Source organism: Narcine bancroftii, chromosome 3 (genome assembly GCF_036971445.1).
Source record: "Narcine bancroftii isolate sNarBan1 chromosome 3, sNarBan1.hap1, whole genome shotgun sequence".
In the NCBI taxonomy this organism is placed as follows: Eukaryota; Metazoa; Chordata; class Chondrichthyes; order Torpediniformes; family Narcinidae; genus Narcine; species Narcine bancroftii.
In genome coordinates, this window is record NC_091471.1 from 326829161 (window position 1) to 326855433 (window position 26273).

The 26273-nt window shown below is 44.4% G+C and overlaps 1 protein-coding gene across 6 annotated transcripts in view; it reads right to left on the reverse strand.

Annotated features, from left to right (window-relative positions):
- Positions 1 to 25208, reverse strand: part of LOC138759135 (synaptonemal complex central element protein 1-like) — an 89922-nt gene extending 64714 nt beyond the window's left edge. For 2 of the 6 annotated variants that reach the window (XM_069929106.1, XM_069929107.1), the window contains exons 1-3: positions 24895 to 25196; positions 14811 to 14840; positions 6076 to 6135 (exon numbers count right to left, since the gene is read on the reverse strand). In XM_069929106.1, the coding sequence (XP_069785207.1) occupies positions 6076 to 6135; positions 14811 to 14840; positions 24895 to 24907 (103 nt within the window). In that variant the 5' untranslated portion in view covers positions 24908 to 25196. Of the gene's footprint in view, positions 1 to 6075; positions 6136 to 14810; positions 14841 to 24894 lie in introns of all 6 variants that reach the window. The other 4 variants (XR_011354640.1, XR_011354639.1, XM_069929105.1 and 1 more) reach the window with 4 other exon arrangements.
- Positions 25209 to 26273: the final 1065 nt, after the last annotated feature.

Genomic DNA, 26273 nt, shown 5'->3' on the forward strand with positions numbered 1-26273 from the left:
TCAGTAGAAGGAAATAAAGCACCTACAGTAGCAGTTGCTTGAGATGCAGAGAAGGCCTTCGACAGAGTAGAATGGAATTATTTGTTCAAAGTATTGCAAAAATTCAGTTTACCGGAGAAGTATATTAATTGGATTAAAGCATTATATAAGGGACAATTAGCGAAAGTGACAGTAAATGGACATGTATCAAAGCAATTTAACTTAAGCAGGTCAACGCGGCAGGGATGCCCACTATCACCTTTATTGTTTGCGCTAGCTATAGAACCACTAGCCGAATTGATAAGAATAGATAATAATATAAAAGGAATAAAAATAAAAGACAGGGAATATAAAATCAGTCTGTTTGCGGATGATGTGATAGTGTACTTAACAGAACCAGAACTATCAATAAAAGAACTATATAAGAAATTGAAGGAATATGGAGAAGTGTCGGGATACAAGATAAACGTAAATAAAAGTGAAGCAATGCCTATGAATAACGCGGATTTCTCAAAATTTAAGGAGGAATCCCCATTCAGATGGCAAACGCAGGCAATAAGATACCTAGGTGTGCAAATAAACAAAAATCTAGGCCAATTATATAAACTCAATTACAATCCACTAATGAAAAAATTACAGGACGATTTAGAGCATTGGAAAGAGCTACCACTAACACTGATAGGAAGGATAAACTGTATTAAAATGAACATTTTTCCAAGGATACTATACTTATTTCAGGCATTGCCAATACAACTGACAGAAAAATTCTTCAAAGAGTTAAAGAAAATAATAAGGAGATTTTTATGGAGAGGGGGGAAACCGAGGATAGCACTAGATAAATTAACAGAATGGTATAAACAAGGAGGCTTACAATTGCCAAACTTCAAAAATTATTATAGAGCCGCACAATTAAGGTACCTATCAGATTTTTATCAAACAAGGGAAAAACCAGACTGGACGAGACTAGAATTAGATAAAATAGGGGAAAAGATACCTGAACACATATTATATAAATGGGACGAAAAATTGGTACAACATAGAACTTCTCCAGTATTACACCATCTCCTCAATATATGGAAGAAGATTCATGTAGAAAGAAATAAAATAAATTACCAAATACCAAAACTAATATTGACGCAAAATAAGCTACTCCCTTTTACAATAGACAACCTTGCCTTTAGAAAATGGGAAAAAAAAGGGATTAAAAGAATAGAAAATTGTTTTTCAGGAAGTAGATTCTTATCCTTTGAACAAATGAGAGATAAGTACAATATAACTGGAGATACAGCGCTGGCATATTACCAACTGAGATCCTACTTGAAAGATAAATTAGGAAGCAACTTGAGTTTACCAGAGGGAAGTAACCTTGAATATGTGATTACAGATACAATGTTAATCAAAAGATTTATAAAAAATATGTATATTAAACTGCAAGAAAAGGAGAACGAGGAAACAAATGGTAAAACTAAACAAAAGTGGGAACAAGATTTAAATATAAAGATAAAAAAGGAAACATGGGAGAAGTTATGCTCTGGAACGATGAGAAATACAATAAATACGAGGCTGCGTATGATACAATATAATTGGTTACACAGACTATACATTACACCGCAAAAGTTAAATAAATGGGACCCAACAGTATCTGATAGATGTTTTCGATGTAAAAAAGAAAGGGGAACAACAATTCATGCAATCTGGACATGTGAGAGAGTAGAAAAATTTTGGGATGATCTCAATCAGATATTAAATAAAATAACAGAAAACAATATACCAAAGAATCCAGAGATCTTTCTCCTAAGTAACATAAAAAATAAAGAATTTGGAATTGACTTGGAAGATGCACAAAAAAGATTTGTCAAGATAGCCCTAGCCGTAGCAAAAAAATGTATTATGTCAACCTGGAAATTGGAAGATAATTTGAAAATACAACAATGGTATATAGAAATGAATAAATGTATTCCATTAGAAAAAATAACATATAGTTTAAGAAATAATATTGAAATATTCGAACAAGTATGGGAGCCTTACATTAAATACAATAGCGAAAACCTACCGGGAACAAACATTACCTAAGTTGATGGAAGGAGAAGAAAAGAAAAGAATGGACTCAGTAGAATTTCTGGTGTATTTTTGTTGAATGACAACATTGTCTAACTGAATTAATGCAATCTAGATTGTATACCTAAAATGGATGAGGGGGGGGGGGTGTGGGGGGTGGCTTGGGAGGAGGGAGGGGGGAGGGAGAAAAAGTCACTGTAAATGTGTGGAAAAGAAAAAGTGTATATCATGGCTATTGTGATTTATGGTGTGAAAAATAAAAAATTAAAAAAAAAAAAAAAAGTGTCTTTATCCCAAATATGCAGTGCACTGTACCTGGCTATACTTCGTGAGGAGTTTGAGGAGTTATGGTATGTCACTAAACATCAATTGCTGCAGGTGTACCATGGAAAGCATTCTGACTGGTATGGTATGGAGGTGCAGAGGACAAGAAAAGGCTAAGGAGGGTTGTAAGCTCTGTTACTGTTATCATAGGCATTAGTCTTCACTCCATTAAGAGTGTTGTCTCAAGAAAGCAGCTTCCATTATCAAGGACTCTCACCACCCAGGCCATGCCCTTTTTTTCACACTGCTACCATCAGGAATGAAGAACAGGAGCCTGAAGATGAACACCCAGAGGTACAAAAGTAAAACAAAAAAGTCTGCAGACACCGTGGTTGAACTAAAAATATTATGCTGGAGAAACTCAGCAGATCAGAGATAGAACAAAGATAAAGATACGGAACTGATGTTTCGGGCTTGAGCCCTTCATCAAGGTAAGAAAGAGTTTCTTTCCCTCTGCCATCAGATTTCTGAACAGACAATGACCCCATAGTGTTATGAGCCCAGAGGACCCCAAAACCCAGCAGCAATAGATATTCACCAAGACAAATGGTCACTTAAACAAAAGTTGCTTTTAATTATCTTTAAACATGACAACAGAATCACACTTTAACTTATCACTGTTGACTTAGCTGACCTAACTTAACCTCCTAATTCTAAGCGCACGTGTATGTAATGTTCAGAAAAGTGCTTTGGTTCACAGTCCAATCTCACTTCTCATTCCTCCAAGTTCACTGGTTGCAGGCAATTCTTATACTGTGCACAGAATTTAACATTTATAAAGTTCACCAGGCTTTGGTGCTTGAAAGGTAAACGGTCTTGACAGTTTTCAGAGAGAGAAATGCTGTTCCTTTTTAATCAGCCACGTCAGTGTCTTGCTGATGAAACTTGCCCCCTCAGGGTTCCCCAGATGATAACACCACAGAGTTCCTTCTTGTTTCTCTTATTCCAAGTGAAACATTAGACAGCCCATCCTCTCCTCATGCATGAAACACAAGGGCTTTGACCAGGCTGAAATAAGAACTCACAAATGAGGTTTTCCACAAGCTTGCCAGCTTGTCCTGTTCCAGTCCCAGCTGCTGTTGCTGGCTGTAACACTGTAGAACTGATCTTTTCTCTCTCTCTCTCTCTGAGAGAAAGCCTGTTTGACTCTCTCTGCTTGCAAAACACATGACCCTCTTAGAACAGCAAGTTCGCTTCCAGAAAGAAGGCGGCTCCAACAAGCTCTTTCATCTGTTGCCTTTTTGTAAATGACAATCCATTAGTGAAGTCTATTGGGCACTCTCTGAAGCTTTTGCAAAGGCTTTGAGGCCCCAACTTGTCTAGCATTTAGCAGAGCTCCAGTATTTTAAATAAGATCTGTTTTAAAGTGTTTGTATGTAACCTACACTAACAAACCTTGCCCTAATTTATCTCCCAAAAACATATCTATATACTCTGTCACAGTAAACATTACCTCATTTGCATTAATTGTTCTTTTTTAATCTTGATTCTAGAAGATACTCAACACCTGGTGATGTCTATGAATCACAGTCAGTGCATGCAAGGGATATGCAACAAAATACTAAACATGACTACATACCAATTTTGCATCTGGAATGCACAGCTGCATCAAAACAATAGTTTGTCAACTACCAAAATTATTATTGACGCAAAATCAACTAATCCCTTTCATAATAGATAACCTTTCCTTTAGATAATGGGAGAGAAAAGGGATCAAAAGAATAGAAAATTGTTTTTTGGGAAATAATTTATTATCTTTTGAACAAATTAAGTACAAATATGGTATAACTCACAGTACAATGTTTGCATACCACCAACTGAAAACCTATTTGAAGGACAAATTGGGAAGCAGGCTGAACTTTGAAGATGTGATTACAGACACAATGATAATTAAAAGATTTATAACAAACATGTACATCAAGCTGCAAGATAAAGAAAATGATGAAATAAGCTGTAAACCCAAACAAAAGTGGGAACAAGATCTAAACATAAAGATAAAAAATGAAAAATGGGAAAAATTATGCTCCGGAACTATGAGAAATACAATAAACACGAGGTTACGCATGATACAATATAATTGGTTACACAGGCTATATACCATGCCCCAAAAGTTAAATAAATGGGACCCAACAGTATGTGCAATTTGGGCATTTGAGAAAGTGGAAAAGTTTTGGGAAGATCTAAATCAGGTATTAAATAAAATCACAAAAAGCAACATACCAAAAAATCCAGAGATCTTTCTTCTAACTAATATAAGAAGTAAAGAACTAGGCCTCAATTTGGATGAAGCACAATAAAGGTTTATTATGATAGCCTTAGCTGTAGCAAAAAAATGTATAATGTCAACCTGGAAATCAGAAGAGAGCCTGAGAGTACAGCAATGGTACATAGAAATGAATAAATGTATTCCATTGGAAAAAATAACATATAATTTTAAAAATGTCACAGTATTTGAACAAATATGGGAACCGTACATGGAACACAACAGAGAGGGCCTACCGTGGACCTCCACCCCCTAAAATGACAGAATGAGAAGATGAAATGAACTGACCCAGTGTGTAAAAGTAGATGATACAATTTTCTTGTTTATTTTCATTGTGATGACATTGTTTAATGGGTTTATTGTATTGTATATGTTGAATGTTTAGTGGGTAGTGAGGGGGGTGGGAAGGAGGGAGGGAAGAAAACGGGGAGAAAATGACACTGTGTATATTCAAGAGGGAAATGTTTGTGTGTATTTTGGTTAATATGGTTCATACTGTGAAAAATAAAAAAAATTTTAAAAAATCAATATAGTTTGTGACACATGTTCATGACAATAAACCAGATTTGGAATCTACAACCCTCATAATTTTAAATACCTCTGTCTAATCTTTCCTTTCTTCTATGCTCCAGGGAATAAAGTCCTAACCTGTTTAATTTTTCCCTGTTCAAGACCCAGCCACGCCCCTATAAGTGGAACCATCGAACACTACAGCATAGAAACAGGCCCTTTTAGTTTGTGCTGAACCATTATTCTGCCTAGCTCCACTGTCCTGTACCCAGTCCATATCTCTCCATACCCCTCCCATCCAGATACCTGTCTACATTTTTCTTAAATGTTAAAATTGAGCCCTCATTCCCCTCTTCAGCTCATTTCACACTATCACCACTCTGTGTGTGTGAAGAAGTTCCCCCTAAACTTTTCCCCTTTCATCTTAACCTATGTCCTGTGGTTTGTATCTCACCAACCCTCAGTGGAAAAAGCTATCTATCCCCCTCATAATTTTAAATATCTCGATCAAGTCTCCCCTCATTCTTCTACACTCCAGGGAATAAAGTTTGAACCTGTTTAACCTTTCCCTGTAACTCTTTTTTTCTCCCTGTGAAGATGCTACCTCTTCCTTGGCCATATTGCCAGCATTTTGTTTTGATTTAAAAAAAATCTTTTACATTAACCCTGTTTCTTTTATATTAACCCTGTTTCATTCCACAGGTATCCCAGGTGCTGCCTGACCAGCTGAGTACGACTTGGCATGTTCAGTATTCGTATCAGATTTCCAGCATCTGCAGTGACTTTGTGTTTAATCCTTAACATTGACCTTCTCTCCCTCTCTTCAGATGCTGCCTCTTTCCCTGGACATTTCCAACACATTCTGTTCTGATTTTAAATACAAGCATTTGCAGTTTTTTAAAATTTGCTTTCAAGGGCTTTGATTGGCACATTGTAGTTACCTTCAATTAAAATCTTAGTTTTTTTCACAATTTCTTCAATTTCTAGTTCCATCTTCTTCTCTGAAACACAATTGATTTGATGTTTATTGCAAACAGGACCCCACAGAGAAGAGGAAAAGGCAATAAATTTCTTACAATCAGGATATAGCCATGGAAAGGGAGGATGATTGGTCGCACTTCTTGAGAAGATTGAAGCGGGCAAGGCAACCGTCCACCACCATGTCAACCTTCTACAGAAGCTGTCAAGAGCATCCTGGCTGGTTGCATCATGGTGTGGTACAGTTGTTGCAGAGAAATGGATTGGAGGTCAATCCACAGGACCATAAGAACAGCAGAGGATCGCTGGAGTCTCCCTCCCTCCCAGCCCCCCCACCACCACATTGACATGATCTACTAGGATTGTAGTATGAAGAGGGCATACAAAATTGTTGAGGACCCCTTCCACCCCGCACACAGCTGCTCCCATTGGGCAAGAGATTCTGAAGTACTGCATGCAGTTCTAGTCTCCTTACTTGAGGAAGAATTCTTAAATTTTAAATATACAGCATGGGAACAGGCCCTTTCGACCCACGAGCCTGTGCCGCCCAATTAGTTGATATGTGGGGAATTGGATCAGCTAATTTGCTGATGACATAAGATTGGAAGCATTGTGGACAACGAGGAAGACTTTCAGTGCTCGCAGTGGGATCTGGACCAACTGGAAAAATGGACCAGAATATGGCAGATGGAATTCAATGCAGACAAGTGTGAGGTGTTGCATCTTGGAGGGGCAAACCAAGGTAGGACATACATAGTAAATGGTCGGGCACTGAGGAGTAAGGTAGAACAGAGGGATCTGGGAATACAGATACAAAATTCCCTGAAAGTGGTGTTACAGGTGGACAGGGTTGTAAAGAAAGCTTTTGGCATCTTGGCCTTGATAAATCAAAGTATTGAGTACAGGAGTTAGGATGTTATGGTGAGGTTGTATAAAACATCGGTGAGGCCAAATTTGGAGTATTGTGTGCAGTTCTGGTCGCCAAACCACAGGAAGGATACCAGTAAGATCTAGAACGCAGAGATGATTTATTAGGATGCTGCCAAGTCTTCAGGAGTTGAGTTACAGGGAAAGATTAAACAAGTTAAGACTTTATTCCTTAGAGCATAGAAGAATGAGGAGAGATTTGATAAAGGTTTAAAAAATTATGAGGGATATAGGCAGAGTAAAAGCAAGTAGGCTTTCCACTTCCATTGGAAGAGATAAGTATGAGAGGACATGTCTTTAGGGTGAAAGGTAAAATGTTTAGGGGGAGAACTTCACTCAGAGTGGTGGGAGTTTTGAATGAGCTGCCATCTGACATGGTAAATGCGGGCTCACTCTTAAGTTTTAAGACTAAATTGGATCGATACATGGATGGGAGAGATCTGGAGGGTTATGGAATGAGTGCAGGTCAGTGGGACTAGAGCAGTGGTTCTCAACGTTTTTCTTTCCACTCACATACCACTTTCAGTATTTCCTATGCCATAGGTGCTCAGGTTGTAAGGGATTGCTTAAGGTGGGATGTGGGTGGAAAGAAAAAGTTTGAAAACTACTGGTTTCATAACTCCAATGGAAATGGGCCAATGGCAATGTTTCTCAAGCAAAATATTTCAGTAACAATTGGGTCTAGAGGTATGGTTCTCAACCTTCCCTTCCCACTCACATTCCACCTTAACCAATCCCTTGTTAATCACAGAGCACTGATGGCATAGGGATTACTTAAAGTGCTAGGTGAGTGGAAAGAAAAAGGTTGAAAACCACTGGACTAGAGGAATGATATTTCAGCACAGGCTAGATGGTCCTGCTTTCTGTGCTGTAGTTTTCTAAGGTGCTATGGAGCTGCTTTTCCCAGAGGGTGGTGAATCTGCCCATTGAAGCAGTGTGGGCAACCTCAGTATATATATTTAAAACAAGATTGGGTAGATTTTTCCCTACTAAGGGAATTAAGGGATATAGGGAAAAGGAATGAGGTGGAGATAAGCCGATCATCAAATCAGCCATGGTCACTTTGAATGGAGGAGCAAGTTCGACGGGCCAGATGGCGACTCTTCCTTCTATTTCTTATGTTCTTAAGCAAACTAAATGCAATTTTGTGTAATATGACATCTGTTTCATTACATGACAATAAATAAATTCTAAATCACTGAGTGACTGCTGTACTCTCAGAGGGTCAGTGTCAAGAGAGTGGCAGTGATGTGGAAGAGGGTGCACCACACCATGGGAGAGGCAGTGCTGAGAAAGCTTGGTGGGTAAGGGAGTGCAGCCCCTGTTGGAGGTTCAGAGTGAGGAAGCACTGCAGTGAGAGTGGTGGGACCTTGAATGTGTGTTTTGGATGTCCCGAAAGGCACTGAAGAAATGCTTAAATCTTTTTTTAAAACCAAGGGAAACAGAAATAGAAGCTGCCCTGTGTTGTAAATTTCCGTAACTGCGTGAAACTAATCTGTGTATTTATGTCATGAGTTTACAGGAAGCTTGCCAGGTCTTAGTTGGTGTTCTTCTCCAACGTTTAACATGTGAGCTCCAACTGATCAGTTCAGGCAAAATGATTTTCTTTCAAAAACAAACTTTTCCATATTTCTCAAACAAACGTGCAACTATTTAAATAAATTGGGTGGATTAAAAACAAAATTTATTTAATGCACTGTCCCCCCCCACCATAGATATGTTGGAGTCATAACCTGGAAATTAGTCAACAATTTCCAGTGAACTACTGGGCAATACTGGTAGGTTGGGAATTCTATTTTGGTCACTGAAACGCCCCTGGCTTGGCTGAATATTTGTTCCAATCCTCACTCCTCACCCATGTTTACTTCTTCAAGATCTGATGGGTTTTGTGGGCTGGAGCTGGTTTCACTTGGTTGCTCTCCAAAAATTTGTTAATCCGTAACATCTCTGCAGGTCTAAATGGCAGCAATACCCACCTGACTGATACCCCTTGTTTCCTGCCTCATAGTGACTCCTGGTTAGCGTGATGCGCTGTGGTGCAGCAAGCAAACACAAAACACAAGACTGTACTACAGGCTTTAATCACCTCAAACTCTGTACACACCAGTCTTAATATCTTTGCTGGCTCCACGTGTGCCTGGCTGTCCTTTGCTGTCTCCATGTGTCTGACTGACCCTGTGAGGGGCCGGCTCGAGTCTATATACAGGCTGGTGATTGACAGTTGTCCATGTGGGGCCAGCCCAGGTTGCCCTCTACAGTAGGCTGGAGGAATTCAGTCGGTGCTATGGTTGTATCACTACATTCATCCTCTTCTTTAAAATGAGTCCTCGGTGGGGGGGGTGTCCTCCTTTGACACTGGGTAGCATTTAAAAGTTCAGGCGGTCCGGTGGTCGTCTGTGCCTCTGAGACCATTAAAAGGTCAGTTCCTGGTCAATGGTCGGCAGGGATGGGGCTACCTTAGGTTCAGCTGGGTCCGAGGTGGCCAGTGGTGTGGACAGGATGGTGTCTGGCAGTGGGGCGAGGGGGAGTGTAGGTGTGAGGAGTGGGGCCCTCTGGAGAGGTGAAGGGAGTCGGCTCCTGGTGAATCATGGGTGGGACAGGGGTGCCCAGGGTGGGAAGGCTAGGCCCCTGCAGACCCCTGGTCAAGACGATGTCCTCACATTCATTGGGGTACCTGACGTAGGCTTAGTTCCGGTTTGAATGGGGAAGGAGCACCTGCTCAACCAGGGGGTCTGACTTGTGGGTCCACACATGTTTGCGGAGGAGTACCGATTGGCAGGGAGTTGCCAATTTCCTAGGAAGGAATAAAGGAGTTCATGAGCCATGCACAAGAGTGACCATATGACATGGAGTGCCTCGGGGAAGGCTTCTTGCCAGTAGTCAATGGACCAGCCTTTCGACTTCAGGGCCAGGAGGACTGCGTTTCAGATTACCGTTTTCATGCTCCACCTGCCCGTTACCCCTGGGGTTGTAGCTAGTCATGTGACTAGACGCGATGCCTTGCTCTGTCAGGTACTGGTGCAGCTCCTCACTCATGAAGCTGGACCCCCAGTCACTGTGGATGAAGGCCGGTTATACGAACATGATGAAGATCTGTGTCATGGCCCTGATAACGGAGGCAGTGGAGGTGTCATGGCAAGGGATGGCGAAGGGAAAACAGGAGTATTCATCTATGACCAAGAGTAAATAGACGTTCTTATTTATGGAAGGCAGTGGTCCCTTGAAATCAACACTGAGTTGCTCGAAGGGCCAAGTGGCCTGTAGCAGTCGGAAGAAGCGTAGTTTTCACTCTGCAGGACTCGGTCGTGGTCCAGACTTCTTGGATGGTGAAGGGGTGGTTCTGGGACTTAATGAAATGGTACAGGCACATGATGCCCAGGTGGCAGAGGGTGTTGTGCTGCACCTGCAGTTGCTCGGACTGTGCACTGGCACATGTTCGGGACAGGGTATCGGGGGAGTCATTGAACTTCCCCGGCCTATACTGGATGTCATAGCTGAAGGTGGCTAGCTCGACTTCAGTGCAAGATCTTGTCATTTTTGATCTTGCCTCTGTGGGTGGTGCTGAACATTGCACTAGTCAGTGAGAAGGGTGAACTTTCTGCTTGCTAGGTAGTGGTACCAGTGGCGGACTGCATTCATGATTGCCTGGGCCTCCTTTTCAATGGCAGTGTCCGAGCTCTGAACCATGGAGGGTCTTGGATAAAATGGTCACAAGTCTGCCCCCTTGATTGAGGGTGGCAGCAAGGGCAACATTCCTGGAATGGGGCATCCTCATCCACACAATGCATCATGGCATTGACAATGTCCTTACTGAAGGCCATTTGTGCCTCAGTGGGGGGGAGGTAAAGATGATGGTTTGGGTCAGTGGGAGGACCTTGTCCAAGAAGCGGGAGACCAACTTGAGTAGTAAAAGAGCCCTAGGCACCTGCAGAGGGTCGTGAGCTTGTGGGGGAGGGGAAATTCCATTAGGGGTGAATGCATTCGGGGTCAGGATTAATGACCATGTTCCATGATGTACCCCAGGATGGTGAGGTGGTAAGGTTCTGTGCTTCAGCCGTTCGGAGAAATCTCTCCAGGATGGCATCGTGGTCCTGCTGGTTGTGACAAATGGTGACATTGTCCAGGTATGGGAAGGTTGCTCTTAGATTGTGCCGGTCTACCATGCGGTCCATCTCCTGCTGGAAGACGGAGACCCCATTTGTGACCCCAAAAGGAACCTGGCGGAACTGGGAGAGGAGCCCATCTGCCTCAAAGGTGGTATAAGGTTTATCCCAAGCATGGATAGGGAGCTGTGGTAGGCCGACCAGGTGAATTGTGGAGAAGATCCTGTACTGGGATCATTGAACATGTTGGTGATAGGGGCAGCAGTTAGACATCCAGCTGGATGTACTGGTTGATGGTCTGGCTATAGTCAATGACCATCCTCAGTTTGCTGTCCCCTTTTACGACCAGGACCTGGGTTCTCCAGGGGCTGGTGTTGGGCTCTATGATTCCTTCCGTCAGAAGCCATCTCACCTCTGCCTTGATAAAGATCCTGTCGGCCACACAATAGCACTTGCTTTTAGCAGCTATGGGCTTACAGTCTGGCATCAGGTATTTGAAAAGAAATGGAGGTGGCGCCCGTAGGGTGGAGAGCCCGCAGATGGACTTGGGATGGTCGCTGGGCTTCGTGCCGCTGGCTCTATGTTTCTGACTGGCTATGGGAGGGGCCGGCTTGAGTCTATATACAGGCTGGTGATTGACAGCCGGCTGGGTGGGACCAGCCTCCCAGGTTACCTACCTGCAGGTACAGTGGTTGCCCTCTGCAGTAGGCTGGTAGGAATGCGGCCAGTGTCGTGGTTGTATCACCACAGTTAAAGTGATGGCTCAGCTTTAAATCCCTGGAAGGAGTTCAAATCACCACAAACTGTCTCCACCCTTCCCTGAATCTGAAATCCCCTCCAAACCCTGCACCCTCTCTATCTGTGTAACCTTCCCTCCAGCCCCCCCACAACCTTCCCCATCTCTGCAATCCCCTCCAACCCCTGCACCCCTCTCTAGCTTTGCAACCTCCCTACCGGCCCCATCCCCCAAACCCCTCCGTGTCTCTGAAATCCCCTTCAACTCTCTATCGGTGCAACCTTCCCTCCACCCCCCCACACCCCTCCCCATCTCTGTAATTCCCTCCAACCTACACATACCTCTCTATCTGTGTAACCTCCCCTCCGGCCCCACACCACCCCGCCCCATCTTTGCAATCCCCTCCAACCCCTGCACCCCTCTCTATCTGTGTAGCCTACCCGCCAGACCCCCACATCCTTCCCCGTCTCTCCAATCCCCTCCAAGGTGCACCCCTCTCTATCTGTGTAACCTCCCCTCCAGCCCCCCACCCCTAGTCTGCAATCCCCTCCAACCCCATCTACTGTGTAACTTCCCCGCTGGCCCATTCACACCCCTCCCCATCTCTGCAATCCCCTCCAACCCATACACCCCTCTTTATCTGTGTAACGTCCCCTTTCACACCCCTACAACCTCACCCCCCAATCTGGGTAACCGTCTCTGGTCCCCAACACCCCTCCTGATGCATGTAAACTCCTCCAGTTCCCCACACCCCTTCTTGTCTCTTCAATCCCACTTTCGTCCTGTCTCTACAATGCTTTCTGATCCCCACTCCTTTCCCTCTCTCTGTTGCATCATCTGGTCCCCTGCACTCCTCTCTGTCTGTTACTCTCTCCTGATCCCTTACACCACTCACTATTTCTGTAAGCCCCCCCTGGTCTCCTTCACACTTTCCTGTCTCTGTAACCCCTTTGGCTCTAACACTGTTCTTCTCTCTAACACCCTCTATGCCCCTCCCTATCTCTGCTCCTTTTGCACATATCTCACTGTATGGCACTCCCCCAAACTGACTATCTCAGCATTCAGTTCAATTCACTTCATTTTATTTGTCATCCTATTGTACCAGTACAGCTCAACATAACAGTGTAACACATGTACAATTTAAACAAACATATGGACAAATGATACATATACACCAGGGGTCTCCAAACTTTTTGGACCATCATACCCTTCATGGAATCCTTGATACCTCATCAACCTTCATGGAATCCTTGGGATGGTGGAAGCGCTGGATGGGGTGGGGGGGGGGTGTGGCATTGGACACATACCTCCTTCTTCTCTGCTCCATCAGTCTTTCGCTCTGTACTTATTAAGAGGCCAAAGCCAAATACAACATACCGGCCACCAAGGCCAGCTCTCGCTGGAGGTTGCAAACGCCTGACATGCGCTATATTCAAAATTTTAATCAACCTCCCCCTGGCATTGTCCCATCAACTCCCACTTTGGAGACCCCTGAAATACACAATACATATGTTAAAATAAATATTATTAATAAATAGTAGAGTCACAGAGGGTTGTTTCATCAGTCGTTCTGCAGTCTCTCTGCCCACGGGAAGAAGCTGTTCCTCGGCCTGGTGGTTCTGGCTCTGATACTCCTATAATCTCCTTCCCAATGGGAGTAACTGGAAGATGGTCTGTGCAGAATGGAAAGGGTCCTGAATGATTTTGCTTTAAATGATGATCCTAGTAAATCCCATTGATGGGGGAGGTGGGGGGTAGGGATACCCCAGTGATCGTCTCATGGTCCTGTGGATTGACCTCCGATCCGAAGCTCTTCTAGGGTAACCATACCACACTGATGCAGCCGGCCAAGATGCTCCCGATAGAGCTACTGTAGGGCGGCACGGTTGGTGTGGCAGTAAGCGCAACACTGTCAGTCCCAGAAATTGGGACTAGGGTTCAAATCCCACGCTATTTGTAAGAAGTTTGTACGTTCTCCCCGTGTCTGCATGGGTTTACCTGGGGGCTCTGGTTTCGTCCCACAGTTCGAAATATAACAGTAGGTCAATTGAGTGTAAATGGGTACAAGGACTCGTGGGTCGAAATGGCCTGTTACAGTGCTGTATGTCTAAATTTATCATTTTTTAAATTAGAAAGAGAAAAAGAGAGTCCCTTCAGAGTCAGAGCATCTGTGGATTCACCTCCAGTGCTCCTGCAGCCGCAGACACTCCCAATTCATTCATCTGCAAATCTCTAACACAATCGGAAAGTCTTTAGTCCCTGAAGCTCCATTTTGCCTTCGGCGCCCTCTCAAATCTCGACTCCAATACCCAGTTCCCATCTCCAGCAGCCCACAGCCTGTGAAGTTCCTCTGACCACAAATCCCCGCAGCCTGTTTTGGTCCCTCAGTCGCTGAGCCCCTTGCTGGTCTGCTGTTGTGGTCATGCTGCCTCTCCTTCTCCTCTGTGGCAGGGGGGTGTTCTCCCTGTTTCTGATGTCCTGTGCCGGTCCACTGCTCCCCTGGAGTCTGTAACCCCTCAATGCCACTGCCCAGCACAGGCACCACCATCTTGGGCAGACTCAGCTGTTGTAGGATTTTAAAATAAAACACCATTGGCTCCATTAACAGGCCTCATGGACCAGGTTGTAGGACCCAGCAGGGGATCTCTGTGTGTCAGCTCCCTCTCTGTGACCACACGTGTGGCAGTGCTGCTATTACAGTAGCTCTGGAAGTGCCACCATTTATTTTCTTTGACGCTGACCTTGCACATTTTTAATTGAACTGTTCCTGTTACATCACACACTGCATATTTTGCTGCACTTAAGCATGCATTGACTTGTCTGGAGAACATTCAAAACCAAATTTTTTCCCAATTGTATTTCACTATATATGGCATCAGACCATTCAACTTAACCCTGACTCAGCTCTACTTAGCAACAGGATTCAACTTACCTTCTGCCATCTTTATGCCAGCCTTCAGCCCTGCTTAAAGACATAACATTTTATTAGAGGGCATTTACATGAACCCTAACCCAAACCTTAATACCTTAGCCTCAGCACCCTAACCCCAAAATGCCAACCTAACCCTAACCCTGATCCGAACACCCTAATACAAATACCAAAATGTCAACACCCCTAAAACTAATATTCTAAACCGAGAACCTAACTCTAACCCTAATACCCCAAGCCCTGATATCTTAACATGAATATCCTAACCCCATCCTAAACCCTGATGACAAAACCCTGACCAGAACACCCTAACCCGAATACCACAACCCGAACACCCAAGAACCCCAAACCTAATCCACAACTTTAATAACCTAATCCCAACTCCCAAACCCTAACACTCTTACTAACACCCTTACCCTGACTCTGACACTAATGTGTGGCTCTGACCCTTTTCCCTCTTTTTCCTGGCAGCGGTGTGGCTCCCCTTCAGAAGTGAAACCCGGCGGGGGGGTGGGGTGTGATGGCATAGAGAGAAGACGTGGAAAACGCCTCTCCTGGCAGAATTATTTAATACCTGACTTTTAAACATTTTTTAAAAATAATGAATAATTTTAAAACTCTTCTAGAGGTTTGAAAAGATGGCTGCAAAAAAAAATCTAGGATGCAGACTGCAAAAAAAACTCCACTATAACTGATGTTACAGTGATGGAAGAAGCTGGGCCTACCTTGAAGACTCAGCCTCTGATCCTGGTTCCTCTCCAGCCTTGATCTACTAAACCTCCTCGGGTAAGGATTCAAACTCCAGTGCCACCTTCTTGGGGAGCTGGAGAAGATGGCGCTGGAGCACGGAAGAAAACTACAGAAATGACTATAGAATCAATATGCATGCACAGGTCATCGCGCATGCTCACTGCGGAAGTGATTGAGTCGGAGCCTGCAGAACTGACATTTACTATGGTAGCAGGTCAAACAAGGGCCAAGCAGAAAGCACGTTTAGTTTCAACCACTGGCTACATCTGCAGAAGCAGAGGAGGTAGAAGTGGAAGAGGAAAGTCTTGTGCCACAATCACAAGGAGAGGAATCAGAAGAATAAGGAGATAAATATATTCAAGATAAAATGGATGCATATTAAGTTACCCCATAACCTTTTGATCCAGATTTTTGATAAAAGTTTGGAAAAAATTGATTCGATCAATGAAAAAATGGATACAAATTTTGCAGAAGTGAAAGCAGATTTTACTACTCAACTGGGAGCTATTAGAGAAGAAATGAATGTATGAAAACAGATATGGCAAAGTGAATAAAACTGTTGATAAAATTAAAATTCAAAAATTTGAAGACTTTCAGGAATGCCACGGAGGTAGAAGAATGTAAGGATAATAAGATAGACAATTCTTTTACAGCATGAGAAATTCATAAGAAGGAATGATTGCAAAATGTTGATATGTTGAAAAATCAGAGTAGAAGAAATAACGTAAAATTTGTTGGTTTGTCTCAGGACTTTAAGGGCACTAATCCAATAGAGTTTTTTAAAAATTGGCTGCCTGAAATATTGGGACCAGAGAATTTTCCAAATGGTTTGGAACTTGATAGAGCATTTAGGAAAAAAACTTATCCGGAACAACCGCCATGCTCTATTTTGATTAAATGTTTACGTTATCAAGATTGAGAAATGATTTTGAAAATGGCAGTTCAAAAAGCCAGGGAACAACAAAGCCCCTTAATGATTCAGAATAATAGAGTATTCTTTTATGCAGATTTGAGTAATTAAATTGTTAAAAGAAGAATTTAACCCAGCAAAGTCAGTTTTGTGGAAGGATATTGATTTGGTTTTCGATACCCAGCAGTTCTTAAAGTTTTTATGAACAATTTCAACATCAATTTTTTGCTAATGAATCTGAAGTTTTGGAATTTGCCAATTAAGTGCCTAATAATAAGCAGAAGGGAAGACAATGTTATTCATCTCAACAAATAGAAGGGAATCAAGAAAAATGAAAGGGAGATATTCCAGCAGGAAGAAAGCCGACTGAGGTTCAAGTTGAAATTGACAATGATCAAGTCAATAGAGACCTTGAAGAAACTTACCTTTCTTGATTGACTGATTGAAATTAAATTTCTGGGGGAGGCGACTTTTTTTTTCTGCTTTCCTCTTCCGAGACCTCATGCCACTTCTCATAATTAAGGGAGTTAGCTTTTGTTTTTTGTTAAAATTATTTTATTATTATTTGGGGTTTCTTTCTATTTTTGGAGATGATGTTTTGAAAGTTGGCTGTAGAGATGGGACAACCCGTGGTGGAGAGGAGAGTTGAGTATTTTTTAAATATTATGGCAACACATAGTTTGAATTACATAACATTTAATGAGAACGGGCTCAATATCCAATTAAAAGGAAGAGAGTTTTAGCTCATATTTAAGAAGTTGAAAGTAGATATTGCTTTCCTGCAGGAAACTCATCTAACTTGAGAAGGAATAACAAAAGTTAAAGAATGGGTTGGTCAAGTTATAGCTTCGTCTTTTAATTCTAAAGCACGAGGAGTGGCTATTTTAATTAATAAAAAATTTGCATTTAAATTACAATCAACAGTTACTGATCCTGTTGGTAGATTTGTTTTGGTAAATTGTTAAATTTATTCAGAATCCTGGATTTTTATGAATGTGGCCAAATAAGCTATTTGACTAAAATTAAGAAAAATTATCTTAAAGAAGTGGATAAATTAGAGAAGGAAATAGCAATTTTGAAAAAAAATTTACAAAAAAATCCCATCTGAAAAAGAGAGGTTGGAATTGATAAATAAAAAATTGCATTATAATTTAATTCAGACTTATAGCATTGAGAAATTAATTGATAGAACCAAACAAAAGTATTATGAATTAGGAGAACGAGCACATAAGGTATTAGCTTGGCAATTGAAAATGGGGCAAGCATCAAGAACTATTAATGCTGTTAAAAATTCAAAAATTGCATAAACTTCAGGACATAAATGATTATTTTAGAGAGTATTATACTAAGTTATATTCATCTCAATCATCAAGGAGAAATTAATGATTTTTTTTACAGAAGCTTCAACTTCCATCTTTGAATCACCAAACTCAAAGGATTTAGATTCTCCATTTATGTTGAAAGAAGTTATTAAGGCTTTAAGTTCTATACAAAATGGTAAATCTCCTGGTGAAGATGGGTTTATGTCTGAATTTTATTTAAAAATTAAAGACTTATTGATGCCTTTATTAAAACAAATAATTGCAACTTGTTCATTACCACAATCATTTTCAAATGCTGTAATAACAGTAATACCTAAGAAAGAAAAATTTATTAAAACCGGAGTCTTATAGGCTTATATCATTATTAAATGTTGATTATAAGATTGTTGCTAAAGTTTTGGCTAATAGATTAAATGAATATTTACCTGAATTGGTTCATTTAGATCAATCGGGATTTATTAAAAAAATATTCTGCTGATAATATAGCTAAATTAATTAGTCTAATTCATACCTCTTAGAAGCAATCGGATTTAGCATTAGTTTTATCATTAGATGCTGAAAAGGCTTTTGATAGATTAGAATGGACTTATTTATTTAAGGTTTTGCAAAAATTTCAATTTGGGCCAATATTGGATTAAATATTTTATAGAAATCCTTTGGCTAGAGTAGTTACTAATGGACAAGTTTCTCTTCATTTTCATTAACCAGATCGGCTAGTCAAGGATGTCCTTCATCTCCTGCATTATTTGTTTTAGCAATTGAACCACTGGCACATTCAATAAGGCAAGATTTTAGTATTAAAGAAATTAAAGTTAATAGGGAGGAGTATAAGATTAGTTTTTCCAGACTCTTTTGTGTAGTCTTCCAAAGGCGCTATTTGCCTTGGCGAGTCTGTTGTCTATCTCTTTGTCAATCCTTGCATCAGATGAAATGGTGCAGCCAAGGCAGGTAAACTGGTTGACTGTTTTGAGTTTTGTGTGCCCGATGGAGATGTGGGGGGGCTGGTAGTCATGGTAGGGAGCTGGCTGATGGAGGACCTCAGTTTTCCTCAGGCTGACTTCCAGGCCAAACATTATGGCAGTTTCCGCAAAACAGGACATCAAGCGCTGAAGAGCTGGCTCTGAATGGGCAACTAAAGCGGCATCGTCTGCAAAGAGTAGTTCACAGACAAGTTGCTCTTGTGTCTTGGTGTGAGCTTGCAGGCACCTCAGATTGAAGAGACTGCCATCCGTGCGGTACTGGATGTAAACAGCGTCTTCATTGTTGAGGTCTTTCATGGCTTGTTTCAGCATCATGCTGAAGAAGATAGTAAAGAGGGTTGGTACGAGGATGCAGCCATGCTTCACGCCGTTGTCAATGGAGAAGGGTTCGGAGAGCTCATTGCTCTATCTGACCCGATCTTGTTGGTTTTCGTGCAGTTGGATAACCATGTTGAGGAACTTTGGGGGGCATCCGAGGCACTCTAGTATTTGTCAAAGCCCTTTCCTACTCACGGTGTCGAAGGCTTTGGTGAGGTCAACAAAGGTGATGTAGAGTCCTTTGATTTGTTCTCCGCACTTCTCTTGGAGCTGTCTGAGGGCAAAGACCATGTCAGTAGTTCCTCTGTTTGCGCGAAAGCCGCACTGTGATTCTGGGAGAACATTTTCGGCGACACTAGGTATTATTAGTCAGTTTTTAAAGATATAGAATCAATTGGGGATTTAAAAAGTTGAAGATTGTTTTGAAGCAGAGAAGTTTGTATCTTTTAATTGGATGAAGGAAAAATTTCAAGTTCCTAGAAATACTATTTTTGTTATTATCAGGAAAAAACATTTTTATTGGAAAAATTAGGTCATAGTTTAAAATTACCTAGACACTCTGCTTTGGAATTATTACTTACCAAAGAAGAAACAAATCAATTTATTTCTGAAATGTATAAGTCATTACAAAATAAAATGTCCAGGTTAAATGTTCACAAATCAAGATTAAAATGGGAATCTAACTTAAATAGGAAGATAGATGAAAATATTTTGAGAAATATATATAAGGATAGAATGACTAAGGTTATAAATGTAAGATATAGATTAGTACAATATAATTTTCTACATAAATTATATTTAACCCCTCAAAAATTAAAGGAATTTAATTTAATTTCTTCAGATTTGTGTTTTAAATGTGGAGAAGAGATAGGTACTTTTTTACATTTGACTTTCTAAAGATAATACTTTTTGGATACAAGTTAAATTATTTTTGGAGAAAGTATTAAAAGTGAGTCTTCTGTTTGATCGATTGTTGTTTTTTATTAGTGAATAGTAAGTCGATTGCTTTAGGATTAAGATTAACTATGTATCAAATTTAATTTCTACGTTTAGCTTTAGCCGCTTTCAGGTGGAATTGCCTGGAGAACGCAGCTCCGTTCAGGTGGCAGCGCTGAAGGAGGTGTTCTGCTACCTGAAAGGTCTGAAGCGGGGAGAGGGGTTGCAGAGTAAACGCCAGCTACTGAGTCTGGGCAGGGACAGCCGTCTGGCAGCTCGCCTACCAGCTCCCTGACAGCTCGCTTCCCCGCTGCCTGACACACCCCCCCAGCACAGGACTATGGGACTGGAGCGGCCAGCACAGGACATCAGGGGTCTGTCAGGCAGTGGGGAGGGTAGGTGTCGGCAGCAGGGAGGGTAGGTTTTGGCAGCGGGGAGGGTGGCTATCAGCGGGTCACCAGCTGACTGTCAACAACCTGCCTGCTGCTAGGCATCTGAAAGCTGCTAGCAGCTTTGCCTGAGCTGCTTTCAGGTGCAACGGGGGTTCTCGGAGCAGGATATTATACCTACAGAAGGATTAGGTAAACCTCCTGGCCGAGTTCTCCACTTTCAGGTGGCCACCCGACAGCCGCATAGGAGTACAATAGGCTGCTTTACAGTCGGGTATTGTGGCCACCTGAAAGTGGCTTTTGGCTGTTTCTAAAAAATGTTTGGCCATCACCTGGAAATCCGATTTAGTTTTAGGAATGCAAAGTGGCATACTGAAATGAAATCCTGTATTCCTTTAGAAAAGATAGCATGCCTAAAAGTTCTTGGTTTGAAGATCTAATCTCTCAATCCGCTCCAGTGTGGTGTTTCGGTTTCCACAGCTATAAAGTTGAATCTTGTTTTAAAGTGATGATCTCCTTTCTTCTTTCTTAGTAGGTGAAAGGGGGAGGATGGTGGGTGTTAGTGGGATGGATGAGGAAGGGAGGTTGTTTTTTTTAATTCAATTATATACTTTCTGTATGAATGTTATATGATTTAAAAATTATAAATAAAATATAAAAAAAGTGAAACCCACCCTTTGTGTTAGGAAGCAATTGCAAGTATCTGTTGAACCCATTGTCAGAGAAAAGTAATTGAAGAATAGACTACAATGGGCAATTGAGGGCCTTCGCTGCAGATTCTCTGCTGACAGCAAAAAAATTGATATTTTTCTTCCGATACAGAATTGTTCATCATAAGGATTCCTTCTTCCCTTTTACTTCCACTTCACCCTCCCATTCCTCCTCTACCCCTCTCCTTTTTTTACCCCATCCCCTTCTTCCCCCTCCCTTTGACCACTCCTCTCTTCCCCCTTTACCTCCCCCCCTTTCCCTTGGCCTCGTAGCCTCCCATTTCTTCCCATTTCCCCATTCTCCCCTCCCCTTATCCACTTCTTCTTCTCCCTTCCCCTCCCCTTCACCCCACTTTTATCCCTCCTCTTTTCTTCATTCTCTCCTTCCTCTTCCCCAATCCCTCCTCCTTTACCTTCCCCCTTTCCTGCCTTCTACCCCTTCCCTCCCCTCTCCCTTTCCCCATCCCCTTTCCCATCCCTTCAGTTTCCCCCTCCTTTTTGACGCACTTTCCCCTTTCACTCTTTCAGTTACCTCTCTCTTCTTTCCTTCCCCTTCTCTTCCCAATCACCCCTCTCCCTATGTCCTCCCCAACTTCCTTTTCCTCACTTCACCTTCCCTCCTCTTTACTTCCCCACTTTACCTTCCACATCATGCCCCTTCCCTCTCATCCTCCTCCATCTCCAACATCCCTCCTCCCCTCATTCCCTTCCCCTTATCCCCTCCTTCTCATCCCTTTCCCCTTCATCCAACTCCAACTCCCCCTCATCCAACTCCCCCTCTTCCAACTCCCCCTCATTTCTCTCCCCTCATCCAACTCCCCCTCATTTCTCTCCCCTCATCCCATTATCCAACTCCCCATCAATTCTCTCCCCTCATCCTCCTTTCCCCATCTTCTCCCCTTCCCATTGTAATGATAGTGATCATGTTTGCATGGCCAATAGCAAGTCCTTGATTATAGTCCTTGATCGAAGTACTCAAGCTGGCAGAGTCCGCAAGCATCGAATTCATGATGCTGAAGACCCAACTGCACTGGGTGGGTCACGTCTTCAGAATGGAGGACCATTGCCTTCCCAAGATCGTGTTATATGGTGAGCTCTCCACTGGCCACCGAGACAGAGGCACACCAAAGAAGAGGTACAAGGACTGCTTAAGGAAATCATTGACCACCGCCAGTGGGCTGATATCGCCTCCAACCGTGCATCTTGGCGCCTCACAGTTCGGCGGGCAGCAACCTCCTTTGAAGAAGACCGCAGAGCCCACCTCACTGACAAAAGACAAAGGAGGAAAAACCCAACACCCAACCCCAACCCACCAATTTTCCCTTGCAACCGCTGCAACCGTATCTGCCTGTCCCGCATCGGACTTGTCAGCCACAAACGAGCCTGCAGCAGACATGGACATACCCCTCCATAAATCTTCATCCGCGAAGCCAAGCCAAAGAAAGAAAGAAAAGAAAGATTTGGCTGCCAGCAGGGGGCTGAAAGAGAGCTGGAGACACAGTATGTGAGATCTGTAATGGAGGCTTGCCTCAGTGCTGTTTACAACAACTTTAAAATAATGAACCTTTTCCTTCATCCATGTGTTGTCAGGAACTCACACACATATGAATACAAGATGAAACACCCTCCCCATCCTCATCCTTCTCTTCTCCCTCCCCTCATCCCCTTCCCCCTTCATTCCCCCTCCCCTCATCCCCTTCCCCCTTCATTCCCCCTCCCCTCATCCCCTTCCCCCTTCATTCCCCCTCCCCTCATCCCCCTCCCCTCATCCCCTTCCCCCTTCATTCCCCCTCCCCTCATCCCCTTCCCCCTTCATTCCCCCTCCCCTCATCCCCTTCCCCCTTCATTCCCCCTCCCCTCATCCCCTTCCCCCTTCATTCCCCCTCCCCTCATCCCCTTCCCCCTTCATTCCCCCTCCCCTCATCCCCTTCCCCCTTCATTCCCCCTCCCCTCATCCCCCTCCCCTCATCCCCTTCCCCCTTCATTCCCCCTCCCCTCATCCCCTTCCCCCTTCATTCCCCCTCCCCTCATCCCCTTCCCCCTTCATTCCCCCTCCCCTCATCCCCTTCCCCCTTCATTCCCCCTCCCCTCATCCCCTTCCCCCTTCATTCCCCCTCCCCTCATCCCCTTCCCCTTTCATTCCCCCTCCCCTCATCCCCTTCCCCCTTCATTCCCCCTCCCCTCATCCCCTTCCCCCTTCATTCCCCCTCCCCTCATCCCCTTCCCCCTTCATTCCCCCCCTCATCCCCTTCCCCCTTCATTCCCCCTCCCCTCATCCCCTTCCCCCTTCATTCCCCCTCCCCTCATCCCCTTCCCCCTTCATTCCCCCTCCCCTCATCCCCTTCATTCCCCCTTCCCTCATCTTCCTTCCCTTCATTTCCCCACCTCCTAATCCCAATTCATTCCCTCATCCCCTTCCCCTTCATTCCCCCATATCCCCTCCACCTGCTCATGCCCCATATACCCCTCCCCACTCATCCCTGCCCTCATTCCCCCACTCATCCTCATATCCCCCCACTCATCCCCTTCCTCCTCATCTCCATATCCCCGCTCATCCCATTCCCCCCTCATTTCCCCATCCCCTCCCCTTTCATTCCCCTTCACCCCCTTCCCCCTCAGCTCTCCCCCTTCATTCCTCCCTCATTTCCTTATCCCCTCCCCTTTCATTCCCACCTCACCCCCTTCCCCCTCAGCTCTCCCCTTCATTCCTCCCTCATTTCCCTCCCCATACCCTCCCTCCTGTTCCTCTCCCCTTCATTCTCCCTCATCACCTTCCCCATACTCCCCCTCCCTTCCACCCTCATCCCCTTCATTCCCTCTTCCCCATCCCCTTCATTCCTCCCTCATTTCCCTCCCCATACCCTCCCTCCTGTTCCTCTCCCCTTCATTCTCCCTCATCACCTTCCCCATACTCCCCCTCCCTTCCACCCTCATCCCCTTCATTCCCTCTTCCCCATCCCCTTCATTCCACCTCATTCCCCTCCCCCTCCATTCCACCTCATCCCCTTCATTCCCTCCCATATCCCCCTTCATTCCACATCATCCCCTCCCCTATCCCCCCTTCATTCCACCTCATCCCACTTCATTCCCTCTCCACACATCCCCTTCATTCCCATCTCCACTCATCCCGCTTCATTCCCTCCCCACCCCCTTCTGCCCCCTTCATTCCCATCCCCTCATCCCCCCTGCGCCTCCCTCTCATTCCTCTCTGCCTCCGCTTCATTCCCCCATCCGCTTCATTCCCCCATCCGCTTCATTCCCCCATCCCCTTCATTCCCCCATCCCCTTCATTCCCCCATCCCCTTCATTCCCCCATCCCCTTCATTCCCCCATCCCCTTCATTCCCCCATCCCCTTCATTCCCCCATCCCCTTCATTCCCCCATCCCCTTCATTCCCCCATCCCCTTCATTCCCCCATCCCCTTCATTCCCCCATCCCCTTCATTCCCCCATCCCCTTCATTCCCCCATCCCCTTCATTCCCCCATCCCCTTCATTCCCCCATCCGCTTCATTCCCCCATCCGCTTCATTCCCCCATCCCCTTCATTCCCCCATCCCCTTCATTCCCCCATCCCCTTCATTCCCCCATCCCCTTCATTCCCCCATCCCCTTCATTCCCCCATCCCCTTCATTCCCCTTCCCTATTCCCTCTGCCTCCGCCTCCCCTTAATTCCCCTCCCCTATTCCCTCTGCCTCCGCCTCCCCTTCATTCCCCCATCCCCTCAGCTCCCTCCCCTACCCCACCAACGCCCCGCCGGGCTGGTGACCCTCACCCCAGGTCGCCATCTTGTCTCCGGGCTTTTGCCGCTCGAAGCCCGGAGCCGGAGTTCGGCGGGAAAGGATCACGTGCCGGGTCGCACGCGCAGGCGAGGAGTTGCCCCCTTGGAACGGCGTCTGCGTGACTCCACGTCACGGTGGCAGTTGTGGGGTGGGAGGTGGAGGGATTACGTCGTGAATGCGCAGCGGCCCGTGTCGGGACCACGTTGGTTGGGGGAGGGGACAAGGGAGGAGCAGGGAAAGGAGAACGAGGTGGGAGGAAGGTGAGGGAGAGATGGGAGAGAAGTCGTGGGGGAGGCAGAGTTCCAGGAAAGGGAGGACTATGAGGAGGGGAAGGAGGAAGGTGAGGTGGGAGGGGAGAGGGGTAGGGAGGCAAGGCAGAGGAGGGGAAGGGTACAGAGGAGGAAGGGGAGGGGGTAGGGAGGTGAGGGGAGGAGGGGAGTGAATGGGGGAAGGTTTATGGAGAGGAGAGGGTATCACGGTCTCATACTTACCCCCCCCCCCCCCCCCCCCCCGTCAGGCGTGGTGCCAGACACCGCTAATGATGTTAGTGTTATGATGCCCGGGGGTAATTGCACGAGTGTGCTGGGTTGTTAATGTCAGTATATTGGTGATGCAGGAGGAGGAGAGTGTAGCAGTGAACTAATGAGAAGGTCAGAGGAGTTTGGCTGGGTGGTGTTTGGGGAGTTGAAGAAGGTAGTGTGTGTTTAGTGAATAAAGAAAGTCGACTTCATGGTGTGCTGGAAGGAACAAGTGGCTGAATTCTTTATCTGTTTGTAAGCTGTGGTAAATCAGTGTTACAAGTGATGACCCCATGAGTTCATGCGTTCACTAAAATTTTGATAGTGATGAGGATAAACCTCTTACAGTTGGGGAGGTCAAACTAAAGATAACCCCCCCTTTTATTAATAAGACCCCAGCATGGTTCATGATCCTCGAAGCGCATGCCTCTGCCCTCAGTGTGACAAGACAGAAGATAAAGTACCTTTACTCGTGGAGTGTCTTCCAGAGCAGTTTGCCTGAAGGATGTCTTAGTGGATCCAGGTGGTAATCTCCCATACAACGTGCTTAAGGCAGCTACTCTGTGGCACATCTACGAGACTCTTATTGCCCAATTACTAGCTGATGACAGCCTAGGCAATAGGCAACCCTCACAGACGTTGAGGAGATGGCGGAGGCCAGCTGGAACAGACCCATTCAAAGGCGATTTTTTTTTAGAAACAAAGGTTCTACCTAATAGTGTTCAAGAACATTTGGTGAGAGTCTTTCGAATGTCCACCCTTGATCAGTTAACGGAGCATGCCGACCTTGTTATATCTACGACCTTTGCATTGAAGATAGAAGGATTGGCTTCTTTCCCTAGTCAACAGGAGCA